We start from the raw sequence: 10,646 nt of genomic DNA, 5'->3' as shown, positions 1-10,646 counted from the left end.
TCTTCCAGACTTTTTTTATAGGTAAGTGAAATCACAACATATCATTATACAACTAAATATCAGGAAAAAGTGAAACACGAAAATATGGAAATATCTTGAGTGCTGGCAAAATATACATATATACATCTTACAAAGTTTCAGTACAGTAGATCACAAAGTTACGTGATAGTTCATAGCATAAAGTGCCCACGAAGTCACAAAAGTTGGTCGTGCTTCATGAAGATGAAGTCTCCGACCGTGTTACTTACGTACCGGCAAGATTTACATTTTCTTTCTGGAGAGCTCCACGGTAAAGCAAGGATTATCAAGTGTTTTCTTCCTATAGTCTTCTTAATAACACACTGTATTTTTGTTTTAAAGATTTTACAGACGTTGATACTTTGTTCTCCTTTCTGTAATTTATTACTCTTAATGTTCGGCAATTACACGGTAGCACTAATATTTTCTACGTACAAGTAACCAATATTAGTCTATTTCTACTGTTATTATAATAATATGCTCTTGATAATGTAAAAATTACGTCTAATATGTATACTTCCAGAAAATTTATTGGAATACGTTTGAGTATCCTAAAGCACCATTCAAAATGTAGGAATAATATTTCAAGTCTAAAGGCGATGTTAATTCTGGAACTCTCATGATGCAAAATAACGTTCTATATATTTTGTATGGAAGAAGTTTGCATATGGTTTTTGTCTGTCTGGCATCGCTTGTCTTTACACTGTACTTAGTATAAACGAAATAGCTACTTTTACATATCACATCATTCATAGATCAATCATTAAGCGACGAGACATGCAAAATTGTTTCGCGAGAATTGCCATATGTGTAATAGTTCTATCGTGAGGGATTGTCCACAGCGTTAATATCTATAGACAGATAATAAGCAAGAACAAATAAGTCGGAAGTAGAGAAATAAAAGTAAAGTATTCGACTGTGCAGTGTCGCGAAGCTTTGTCAAAAAATATGGAAGTTACTTACAGTCACTATTATGATATCACTTTTAAATTATCGTCACTCACTGGCATGTGGCCCTACTTAAAACCGAGAACAAAATTATTTCGGATCACGTTGCTGACTATAATAGTGTTAAGTGTACTTATCCCGCAGGTTAAACGTTTTCACTGAAATAACATAAATGAAAGAGAATTTATTGCAAATTGTAAATAAATATAAATGGATATTGTTTCTAGATAGCGCAACAATATATATGTAAGACAGATCTGCAATGTACTTCTGAGAATTTGTCATCGAGTATCATACCAATTACATGTCTAGTAATGCTGTACACATTTTTATCGAATAATCGCACAGTATGTTGTGTAACACATTTTTTTACAACTTTTTATGTTACATAATAATATATATATATATATATATATATATAAAATTTTATGAAAGTTGCAATTTGGATACACAATAATATTCTTTAATATATAAAAAATGTTTTTTAATATTTTGGCTGATAATTTGTTATTAAACTGTTAATGTTAGTTGATATTATTAAACGAGAGTACTAATCTTATCAGTTTAAAGTTCTCACTCATCATTTGTTCGTCGATTGGAAAGAGTTGAGAAATCCCGAGGAATTCGAAATTATGAAGTTATACGCCGAGAACAGTAGACGATTTGCTCTGTTGTATTCGGGTGAGGTCTGATGAAAAAAATGAATTATGCCAGTTATTACTCTGATATTGCTTTTCTAATCTACTCTATACGTTGTAGTATACTGCACACTATCATTATTTCTGTTTTTATCATTATCTCTCATACCGTTTGCCCTCGATATTATACTGCCTCTCAACGAATCCCGTCCCATAGTTTCGCCGTATCCAGCGAACTATTTCGTGGACGTCCGAGAGCATTTTTTCAAGATTTACTGGCATTCCATATTGGCTTGGGAAATAATTATAATTGGAATAATTACCTACATGTGCATGTATGTGACTTACATCGAGCACGTTTGCAGCATATTCGCAACGATAGGGTAAGAAAATTTGCATCCGAAGCAGCAAACAATTACATTAAAATATATTTTTGTATGTTTTTTAACTTATAAAGAATTTTGACAGAATTAATCTGTCATTCAAATTGTTTGTAGATTTCGTATTGAATATTTATTTTATGGTGATAACGATAAGGGAGAAAGTTTAAATTTTACACAGTATGATACATTTCGCGAAAGGATTGCATTAATGGTGAATACACATCAAAAAGCTATAGAGTGAGTGTGTCTAACACTATCAAATTGTGAAACAAGACATACTCAAATATAACAATTTATCTGGGAACATGATTAATTTCAATTTGCGATTATATCTTACTTCTTATTTATCAGGCTTGCACAGCTCCTGGAAGACGCTTTTAATATACCTTACGGTATATATACGTTGATAGTAACAGGAGGAATGAGCGTTACATTGCTGCAAGTTAGTACTTATTTGTTATACGTAATTTCTGCAATAATTAAAGTCGTCTTTTTATACTGAAGATTACGAAGCAAAACAGCACTACTCTGGAAACCACAAAATACGTACTATATGTCATTAGTCAATTGTTTACCCTACTCATCCCGAATTTTGAGGGACAAAAGCTAATAGATCACAGCCTGCAAACCCACGACAAGATGTAAGATGATCGCTTGATATTTATTTAATGCATTTATTTAATGTATCTTTGATTTATCGCAGATATAATAGCTATTGGTACCGAGAATCCACAAAGTCACAAAAGTTAATTATGCTGATGATGATGAAGAGTCTGCAACCGTGTTGCTTAAGCGTTGGCAAAATTTACATTTTATCTATGCAGAGCTTCTCCACGGTACAGTGATGATTATCACAAGCGTTGACTTTTTACAGTCTTTCTATTGACATATTACGCTTTTGTTTTAAAGATTTTGAAGGCGTCAGTGTCGTATTTTACGATGCTCGCATCCTTTCAGTAACCCATCGCTCCTAACATTCAGCAATCATGAGATAGCACTGATATTTTATTTTATACGTATTAGCATAATACTTCTAATTCTGCTGTTATAATAATATGCTTTTGGTAATGTATGAGTTATTTGTAATTTCTACCTATACATCTCTTTGACGGACTTACTGCGTACTAATTGCGGAAACTTGCCTGAACATCGAAGTCTCATTGTAAGCGTAAGATTAGTTTTTCCAACTAAGACTATTCCAAATAAGACCCTTCAATCAAGTAAGACGATGTTGTTCATGCAACTACCGCAGTTTCTTCCTTTTCAAAGAAAAGGAATTATACCGATGGATACATGTCATTCGGGGATTCCACGTACCTACTATATTTCGTTGGATAGTCTGACATCGCTCTTCTCTGTGATATACTTAGAATCATGGAAATAAATGCTACTTCTGTCAATTTCCGAACAACGTAATGCATAAAGTATTTTTGCAACATTTGATTGACATCTGTAATCTGTATGTATAGCAGTTCTGTTCCGAGGAATACGTCAATAGCTTAATGTATTATATATCGCACATAATAGAATGGTAGTCGGTCGTATTTTAATGTTTAGTATTACTCGACTCTGTGCGGTAGAGCTTCTCAAAAAGATATGGATCTACCTTATAGTCGTTATTACAGTACCGCTTATAAGTTATCATCGATCGCCGGTATATGGCCATACCTCAAGCCAAAAACAAAATTATTTCGCCTCTCGCTAGTGCTAGTGGCTACGGTAACTGTGTTAATTCCGCAGGTAAGCCGACACAATGTAATTTCTCCTAAAAACAAGAGAATTTACAATAAATTTTGTAAACGATAGTAATATTTCCAGGTTGCGTATCAATATATGTGCAAACTGGGACTAAAATGTACTGCTCAGAATTTGGCATTATTTATAGTGTCAATTCTAGTCGTAATAATGATGTATACGTTTCAGTCAAACGCTCGTATAGTACGATTTATATTTTATAATATACGTGTCACCATTTATTCCAATAATTAATATTTAATCTCTTAACTTATTTTGCAGAAAAAGAAGTATCCATTACATAGAAAATTTTATCTTTATTTTGTAAAATTATAAAGAAAAATTTTATCAATTTGTTAATATTATTCCATAGCAGTAATTTGTAACATTTATGTTTTAATAGATCAAAACGCTCACGGAACATTTGTTTATTGACTGGGAAGAATTAAAAGATCCCGAAGAATACAATATTATGAAATCATATGCCGAAAACAGTAACCGATTCTCTCTATTATATACGAGTGAGGATTATCAATGAATAATTTCTTAAGTTTGTATACATTCTATCATCTTCCTCGTACATTACTTTGAACATTGCAGTTTATTGCTTCTTAACGACGTATCTATTTATATTGATGTCTCTTGAGCCGTTTATACTCGATATCATATTACCTCTCAATGAATCCCGTCCTATACTCCCGCCGTATCCGTCATACTACTTTGTAGATACTGAAGAATATTTTTTTCAAATCTTTTTACACACTATTATGGTCTGGACGTTTATTGTAATTGGAATACAGGCTCATGATTGCATGTTCATTACTTATGTCGAGCATATTTGTAGCTCGTTTGCTGTGGTTGGGTAAACAAATAATTAGAACAAGTTACATTAACAAATAAGTTCTATTTATTTGGAATAGCGTTAAACGAATCGATTGCAGATATCGCTTCGAACATTTAGTCTCTAATGAAACAATAGGAATTAAGAACATTTGTTCAGATGACGAATGCTGTAAGAGAGTTGCTTGGTTTGTGGATAAACATCAAAAGACTTTAGAGTGCGTAATATACATCGGTGGATAGCGAAGTAAAAAATAATTTGTTTCATAGAAAATAAAAAAGAAAAGCTGAAAACGACAAGATATATTTAACTTAATCTTGTTTTTTATCTGCTATAGAATGGCACAATTAGTCGAAGACATTTTTAGTATACCTTATATTATGCAACTGCTTATGGCAACAATAGGAATGAGCATTACCTTATTACAGGTACGCATATAAGCATAAAATAACGATAATTATAAAATAATTTGTATTATATTAATTAACAAAAAACGTAAAACGTTTCTTGTATTAAAGATTACGCAATACAACGACAATGGCTTGGAAACATTAAAATACGTGGCTTACGTTGTTATTCAATTGATACATTTATTCATCCTTAATTTCAAAGGACAACAGCTGATGGATCACAGTCTTCAGATGCGCGACAGAATGTAACATGTTTTAGCGAATCTTAATTTGTGAAATAATATTGTACGTACTGTTATCCGCAATCGAGATTTGTGTGCTAGTAAAATATTGTAGATACAATAGCTCTTGGTACAACGTATCCACGAAATCACGAGAGTTGGTTATGATGGTGATGATGAAGAGTCTTCGGCCGAGTTTCATTAGTGCCGGCAAAATTTACATTTTCTCTCTGAAGAGTTTCATCACGGTAAAGCAAGTATTATCAAAAATAGTTGGTCTGTAGAGTTTTTAATGACGCATCATGCTCTTGTTTCAAAGGTTGTACAAGCATCAATGTCATATTTTGCGATGCTCTCGTCTTTTCAATAGTTCATGTTATTCCACTGCGACCAGTAATTACGTCATGATGCAAATATTTTATGAAATAAACGATCATAATAATATAATATAATGTAAATCAAAATAAATCTGTTTGTTCCGCCAGGAAAGATTAACAGTAACTCTTCTTTTCTATCGACACCATTGGCAATTTTATTGATGATCACAAATCACTACGTTTCGACCACCAGTTCTGGTCCTTTCAAGTGTATAAATGCGAAATTTAAATAATATTATAATGTCTTTTTTACCAGAAATAGACATTATAATATCATTTAAATTTCGGATTTGTACACTTGAAAGGACCAGAATTGGTAGTCGAAACGTAGTGATTTGTACAATGGTGTCGATATAAAAGAAGAGTTACTGATAATATAATGCATAATACAACACTATAATAATAAAGAATCTAATAAAATAGTCATCTGCATTCATTACTACTATTTCGTTTATAGAATATAGGCATATATAAACATGTTGTTATAAAGTGGAAAATTATATTAATACAATAAAATTCAATATAATATATCGAATCTCATATTAATCATAGAGATATAGATATGTATAATATATACCACACAGAGTCGAGTAGAATACACATAGAATCCATATCGAAAGAAGACTATTCCAAGTAAGGCCCTTCAATCAAGTAAGACGATGTTGTTCATGCAACTACCGCAGTTTCTTCCTTTTCAAAGAAAAGGAATTATATACCAATCGATACATGTCATTCGGGGATTCCACGTACTATATTTCGCTGGGTAGTATGATATCGCTCTTCTCGATGATATTCTTAGTACCATGGAAATAAATGCTACTTCTGTCAATGTTCGAACAAGGAAATGCATAAAGTTGTTTTGTAAATATTTGATTGACATGTGTAATATGGGTAATATGTACAGCAGTTCTAATACGTCCGTAGCTTGCTTGGAAATGCATAATATTTCTCACATGAGAGAATGGTAGTTAGTCGTGTCTTAACGTTTAGAATTAGTCGATTCTGTGAGCTCTAGAGTTTCTCAGAAAGATATGCCGGATAAAACTTACAGTCGTTATTACGTTTTCGTTTATATAACATCATCGATCGCCGGTATATGGCCGTACCTCAAGCCAAGAACAAAATTATTTCGCATCTCGCTGCTGCTACTGACTACATTGACTGTGATAATCCCGCAGGTAAGTCGACACAATGTAATTTCTCCTAAAGACAAGAGAATGTACACTAACTTTTGTAAACGATAATAATATTTCCAGGCTGGGTTTCAATATATGTGCAAACTAAGACTGCAATGTACTACTCAGAATTTTACAACATGTATATTATCAATTGTAATCGTAATACTGCTGTACACGTTTCAGTCAAACGCCCGCACAGTATGATTTATATTTTATGTTATTTTTTCATCATTTACTCGACATATAATATTTAATTTCGCAGAAGAAGAAGTATCCCCATTGAATTTAAATTTTTACTTTTATTTTATACAATTATGAGGAAAAATTTTATCAATTGGTTAATATTATTCCATAGGATTAATTTGTGACATTTATATTTTAATAGATCAAAACCCTCACGGAACATTTGTTCATTGACTGGGAAGAATTAAAAAGTCCTGACGAATACGATATTATGAAATCATATGCCAAAAACAGTAGACGATTATTTCTATTATATTTTGGTGAGGATTATCAATGAATAACTTCTGTAAGGTTGTATAAACTCTGTTTAAATTGTAATTGTATAAAATCTTTCACGTACATTATTTTCAACAATGCAGCGTATTGTTTCGTAACGATATGTATAATTCTGTCGATGTCTCTTATGTCGTTTGTACTCGATATCGTATTACCTCTCAATGAATCCCGTCCTGTACTCTCGCCGTATCCATCGTATTACTTCGTGGATATTGAAGAATATTTTTTTCAAATCTTTTCACATGCTGTTGTGGCTTGGTTGTTTATTGGAATTGGAATAATGGCCCACGATGGCATGTTCATTACTTATGTCGAGCATATTTGTAGCTCGTTTGCTGTGGTTGGGTAAACAAATAATTAGAACAAGTTACATTAACAAATATGTTCTATTTATTTGGAATAGCGTTAAACGAATTGTTTTCAGTTATCGCTTCGAACATTTATTCTCTAATGAAGCAAAGGGAATTGTCAAGACTTGTTCAGATTATGAATGCTGCAAGAGAGTTGCGTGCTTTGTGGGTAAACATCAAAAGACTTTAGAGTGAGTCTATAATATATAACGTCGTTAGATAGCGTAGTGGAAAGTAATGTGTTCCTTTGAAAATAAGAAAAGAATAAGATTTAATTTATTATATATATATAAAATATATAATAATAATAATATTATATTATATATTATATAATAGTATCATGTGTTTTATTTGCTATAGAATGGCACAACTTGTCGAAGAAGTTTTTAGTATACCCAACATTATGCAACTGTTTCTGACAACAATGGGATTAAGCATTACCTTGTTACAGGTACGCATATATCCGTAAAATAACGATAATTATTAAATGATATGTATTATATCAATTAACAAGAAATGAAGCTGTAGCATTTCTTGTATTAAAGATTACGCAACACGACGACAATATTTTCGAAATATTAAGATACGTGTGTTTTATTGCTGCTCAAATAATACGCTTATTCATCTTCAGTTTCGAAGGACAAAAGCTAATAGATCACAGTCTTCAGATGCGCGACAGAATGTAACATGTTTTAGCGAATCTTAATTTGTGAAATAATATTGTACGTACTGTTATCCGCAATCGAGATTTGTGTGCTAGTAAAATATTGTAGATACAATAGCTCTTGGTACAACGTATCCGCGAAATCACGAGAGTTGGTTATGATGGTGATGATGAAGAGTCTTCGGCCTAGTTTCGTTAGTGCCGGCAAAATTTACATTTTCTCTCTGAAGAGTTTCATCACGGTAAAGCAAGTATTATCAAAAATAGTTGGTCTGTAGAGTTTTTAATGACGCATCATGCTCTTGTTTCGAAGGTTGTACAAGCATCGATGTCATATTTTGCGATGCTCTCGTCTTTTCAATAGTTCATGTTATTCCACTGCGACCAGTAATTACGTGATGATGCAAATATTTTATGAAATAAACGATTATAATAATATAATATATACAATACTATAATAATAAAAAATCAAATAAAATAGCCATCTGCAATCATTACTACTATTTTGTTTATAGAATATAAGCATAACTATTTTCTGTAGTTTAACTAGTTTCTGTAAAGTGGAAGGTTATATTAATACAATAAAATGCAAAAAATATTATATATCCAATCTCATATTAATCATATATATATATATATATATATATATATATATATACAGGGTGTCTGACATAAGGTGAAAAATCTCTCGCCCACAGGTAGATCTCGTCAAACTGGATTAAAAAGTCCTGTACCGTTTTGCAAACAACCACGTAAAATTTCGAGTAATTAAGTAAAGTTCGCTAATTCAGCGGACGCGATTGGCAGCGAGGGAAGTAGGCATGAATGACGTAAGAAACGTCTAGCCGCGCGCGCGACGGATAACAGCGAGTATTGGATTACAGCGGCAGGCGAGACGCGTGGACAATGATTTCGCAGCGTCTCATTCATGTGCTCGTGTTGCCGAGAAAGTGTTGTCCACGCGTCGTCTCGCCTGCCGCCGTAATCCCATACTCGCTGCTATCGCGTTCTTCTAAGAAATACTCGCGTCGCGCGCGCGGCTAGCCGGTTTTTACGTCATTCATGCCTACTTCCCTCGCTGCCAATCGCGTCCGCTGAATTAGCGAACTTTACTTAATTACTCGAAATTTTATGTGGTTGTTTGCAAAATGATACAGGACTTTAATTCAGTTTGACGAGATCTACCTGTGAGCGAGAGGTTTTTCGCCTTATGTCAGACACCCTGTATAATACATATAGAATCCATATCCAAAGAAGAATATGCCAAATGAGACCGTTCAATCAAATAAGATGATGTTCTTCATGTAATTATCGCAGTTCAAAGAAAAGGAATTATAGAGTAAGGCGGAGCTAGTTGAGTCACTTTTTATTTATTTGATGTCTCATATATTTACGTATTGATAATACTATTATAAGGATCATGTCAAAAGAAAGAGTCGACGTCTGAGTGCTTAATTATAAATGCAAAACTTTTAAATATGGGTCCACAACAGAAACAATATGTCTTGAAAATGAAAATAGAGTGGCCCTCTGTTCCTCACTAGCGGGATAAGTTATGCCAACTTGTGGGGTAGGATGGACAAAGAGGCGAACAATTAAAAATAAACTCTAAATGAATAACAAAACCATGATATTATCGAATAACTTTAATAAAATTAACATTTAACATTGTTTGTCAAATTGTTGTTTAAAACTGTGGACTTGGTTTCATTAAAAGATATTGTCCTGCCAAGACTAGTTGGTTTCCTTATCGATAGCTAGCTCAGGGTTCCTTTTAAGGAACGCCGGTCTTTACTTGCCATCTTATTATTCTTCTATGCATCAGGAAAGTTTATGTCGAACTTCACAGCGCAATCATAAGTAAGTGAACATTTTTTGGAGCTAAGTCGTCATTGAGCCATGTGTTCAAACTAACTCCACGTACTGTTCAAGATATATTCTTGCAACTTGAGAACTATTTAAAAATATTCTATTTGTATAATAGCATCGAAGGATATCATAATAACAAATATTAAAATCACCTTCTTCAAATTTGCTGTTGTTCTTATTTTCTACTCACATCAGGCGAAATCTAATTTCGAATAATAATCTTACTTTACATATGTAAAAACGAATAAAACGTGCGTACGTGCGCCTCAAACGATTGGCCGCAACTAACTGAGGCACGAGGAGATCTTCGATGTGCCACGTTTTTCTTTGTATAGGTGTATTCTTTGTATAGGTACACACTTCGGATACCGAGAATTAACATTGCCCAACTTACCCCTGCTCAACTAGCCCCGCTCTACCCTACTGATCGATGCGTGTCATTCAGGGGTTGCAATATATTTCGCTGGTAGTCTGACATCGCTCTTCTCGATGATAT

At 33.1% G+C, this 10,646-nt stretch overlaps 2 protein-coding genes across 3 annotated transcripts; both read left to right on the top strand.

Annotated features, from left to right (window-relative positions):
* Positions 1-43: 43 nt before the first annotated feature.
* On the top strand, positions 44-8,882 carry LOC105278136. The gene is made up of 22 exons (XM_026973517.1): positions 44-1,110; positions 1,194-1,313; positions 1,530-1,647; positions 1,726-1,987; positions 2,102-2,224; positions 2,339-2,429; positions 2,492-2,628; positions 2,691-2,823; positions 2,897-2,943; positions 4,663-4,779; positions 4,900-4,990; positions 5,081-5,217; positions 5,309-5,403; positions 6,561-6,748; positions 6,827-6,946; positions 7,134-7,251; positions 7,351-7,612; positions 7,692-7,808; positions 7,978-8,068; positions 8,163-8,299; positions 8,391-8,523; positions 8,595-8,882. The coding sequence occupies exons 1-22, from the start codon at positions 967-969 to the stop codon at positions 8,643-8,645; spliced, it is 2,832 nt and encodes a 943-aa protein (XP_026829318.1). The 5' UTR covers positions 44-966; the 3' UTR covers positions 8,646-8,882.
* LOC105277712 (odorant receptor 22c) lies at positions 2,835-6,100 on the top strand. Of its 2 annotated transcripts, XM_011336304.2 has the most exons (10): positions 2,835-3,446; positions 3,545-3,727; positions 3,806-3,925; positions 4,125-4,242; positions 4,322-4,583; positions 4,663-4,779; positions 4,900-4,990; positions 5,081-5,217; positions 5,309-5,441; positions 5,513-6,100. In XM_011336304.2, exons 2-10 carry the CDS (start codon positions 3,584-3,586, stop codon positions 5,561-5,563), a joined length of 1,173 nt encoding a protein of 390 aa, XP_011334606.1. In that variant the 5' UTR covers positions 2,835-3,446; positions 3,545-3,583; the 3' UTR covers positions 5,564-6,100. The 2 variants fall into 2 exon arrangements, with proteins under 2 accessions (XP_011334606.1, XP_019886726.1); XM_020031167.2 differs by lacking the exon at positions 5,513-6,100 and having other exon boundaries at positions 2,835-3,727; positions 5,296-5,401.
* Positions 8,883-10,646: the final 1,764 nt, after the last annotated feature.

Source organism: Ooceraea biroi, chromosome 11 (genome assembly GCF_003672135.1).
Source record: "Ooceraea biroi isolate clonal line C1 chromosome 11, Obir_v5.4, whole genome shotgun sequence".
Lineage (NCBI taxonomy): Eukaryota > Metazoa > Arthropoda > Insecta > Hymenoptera > Formicidae > Ooceraea > Ooceraea biroi.
This window is presented reverse-complemented; position numbering and strand designations above follow the sequence as displayed.

Coding starts and splice junctions, on each gene's coding strand:
- LOC105278136 (XM_026973517.1), top strand. CDS start 967: ATGGAAGTTACTTACAGTCACTATTATGATATCACTTTTAAATTATCG. Junction 1,988..2,101: donor AGCATATTCGCAACGATAGG/GTAAGAAAATTT, acceptor AATTGTTTGTAG/ATTTCGTATTGAATATTTAT. Junction 7,613..7,691: donor AGCTCGTTTGCTGTGGTTGG/GTAAACAAATAA, acceptor AATTGTTTTCAG/TTATCGCTTCGAACATTTAT.
- LOC105277712 (XM_011336304.2), top strand. CDS start 3,584: ATGGATCTACCTTATAGTCGTTATTACAGTACCGCTTATAAGTTATCA. Junction 3,728..3,805: donor TAACTGTGTTAATTCCGCAG/GTAAGCCGACAC, acceptor TAATATTTCCAG/GTTGCGTATCAATATATGTG. Junction 5,218..5,308: donor CTTCAGATGCGCGACAGAAT/GTAACATGTTTT, acceptor AAAATATTGTAG/ATACAATAGCTCTTGGTACA.